This window comes from Elephantulus edwardii, unplaced genomic scaffold (genome assembly GCF_000299155.1).
Source record: "Elephantulus edwardii isolate Elephantulus edwardi_28Jun2011 unplaced genomic scaffold, EleEdw1.0 scaffold00146, whole genome shotgun sequence".
Classification (NCBI taxonomy): domain Eukaryota; kingdom Metazoa; phylum Chordata; class Mammalia; order Macroscelidea; family Macroscelididae; genus Elephantulus; species Elephantulus edwardii.
In genome coordinates, this window is record NW_006399896.1 from 4,713,916 (window position 1) to 4,716,100 (window position 2,185).

Here is a 2,185-nt window from a genome sequence, read left to right on the forward strand (position 1 = left end):
GGGGTGGGGGGGTGGGGGGGACTATATACCAATGAAGGAATTTTTCTGTTACTTTTCAAAGAGAAGAGCGTACTGGTCGGGGGGGGCAGTGAGAAAAGTACAACAATGAATGAATGGAAATCCAAAATCTCTGTAAATGTTCATTTGAATTAATAATTAAAAAAAAAGAAACAAAAAAAAGAATATATTCGGTATTATTTATATGACAAGAGTCTAGAATAAGAGATACATAGCAAGCAAAGTAGACTAGGGGAGATGTGGGGAGAGAGGGAGGAAATTATGAAACAATGAATGAATACTTTCTTTAAAAAGTGAAATGGTGGGGGTAGGGAGGAAAAGGTGTAACACTGAACAAATGAATAACAATCCAACCTTAGATAAAAAATTTTAAAAAATTAAAAATAGAGATGTGTTATATATATATATATTAGAAATGTTATACATGATAATAAAAAAAATTGCATTATTCAAAGTATCAAGTAGAGAGGTAGGTAACTTTAAAAAATTTCTTCCTCCCCATGATTCAGTCTCATCAAACCAAGAAAAAGTTCATCTATTTTTACTCACCAAGTGTAGACAGTTCCGTCTTCTTCTTAGACCAAGTATAATACTGAATAAGCCCTTTATATGCCTGAATAAGGTTAATTAATATTTCCTGGGAAGATGACTTTTCACCGTATCTCCATGTTTCAGCCTGGCTTAAATTTCTGTTTGCATCCTCAAGCATTCTGTGATGTAGAAGGTACAGTGCATGTTGTAAGGAGATCTGCAACAATGAAGAAGAAACGGCCTGCTGATATACAGATTATGAGAGTATCATAAAGCAAAAAGCTCTCCATATCCACTGAAGAGTTAATGTATGACACATGATATGCAAAATACAACAGTCTCTGCTGGCAATGTTTTTCTGTGGTCTGAAAGCGAACACATATGAAACAAAAAAAAATTATGTAAGTAAGAGTAAAATTAAGTAACCTTACAAAAAACAAGTGTGCTATAGTATGGCTGAAAGAGTTAAACAAAGAAGTGTTTTCAGTTAGAGAGCATGGAAGACAAGTGGAAACCAAGAAGTAAATGAACAAAACTTTCTTTTATTTACTCAAGCATCATTTTTTCTCCTCATGCTTTTTACATTAGTGTCAACCTAGTAAATGAAATACACAACTTTAAAAATTTACACTGCAAAAAGTCTATTCTCACCTTTAAATAATTCATGACACCAACATTTTTCATTCGATCCGCAAAGGCATTGAAAGTCTCAACATTGCTCTTGGGATGATAATACAAAATTTCACTTCCGAGTCTCCAAATAATCTGTCAAAACAGAAATCACTACCAAAATGTAAAATCCTTGTCTTAACAAATTTTTATAAAAGTATTTTTAAATTTTTTTTCCAGTTAGAACATTATAATCAACCAACAGTTTTATCTTCCTCGATAACACTGTTTACACCTTACTGTGCTTTACCCAGAACTATTTTATCTTGTTGTTGTTGTTGAATACCACTGAGTAGGAAGCAACTCAGAGCGGATCCTGCAAAAGGTTTTCAGAGGCAATTAATCACATGGCAGGAGACTATCCATCTTTCTCCCACAGAGCAGTTGGTGCATTCAAACTTCATGCCTTTAGAATCACAGTGCAGTTTCTTACCACTAGGCCACCAGAGCCTAAGTATTTTTTTTGTTTAATTTATTTAAAATACATGTAATATTTGATTTGCAATGCATTATAGCTACAGCAAATTGTACTTAAAACTGGTGTGAGGCCTTTTCCTATATCTTATTGGGGGATTTCCCCCCTATATCTTATTGTCAATGATGCTCAATGTTACGTTTTAATGTTTAAAAAAACTACTACACAACAGGCTGTGGCAATAAAAATAAAACTAAACAATAAAAATGGGGTATTCAACTTATATAAGAGCCAACCTACAAGTTGTCAAAACAAAAAACAGTGATTACTTGTACAAGAAAACTGTAACTAATCAAGTCAACCCTAACTCATGGCAACATCCTGTGTGTCAGAGTAGAACTGTGCTTCATAAGGTATTCGCCTCTGAAGGAAAACACGCTGGAAGGTCAGCTGTGGTTCCGTTCTGATTTGACGATGCACAGCAACTACCTTCTTTAAGTTTGCGGTTACTTTAGGATTAACCGAGGTTGTTTATATGCCTGGCGTGTAAAA

The 2,185-nt window shown here is 34.2% G+C and overlaps 1 protein-coding gene across 1 annotated transcript in view; it reads right to left on the reverse strand.

The window, feature by feature from the left end:
* TAF1A (TATA box binding protein (TBP)-associated factor, RNA polymerase I, A, 48kDa) overlaps positions 1 to 2,185 on the reverse strand; it is a 35,199-nt gene that overhangs the window by 20,554 nt on the left and 12,460 nt on the right. The window contains exons 3-4 of the mRNA XM_006894597.1: positions 1,201 to 1,314; positions 568 to 766 (exon numbers count right to left, since the gene is read on the reverse strand). Coding sequence (XP_006894659.1) covers positions 568 to 766; positions 1,201 to 1,314 — 313 coding nt within the window. The remainder of the gene's footprint in view (positions 1 to 567; positions 767 to 1,200; positions 1,315 to 2,185) is intronic.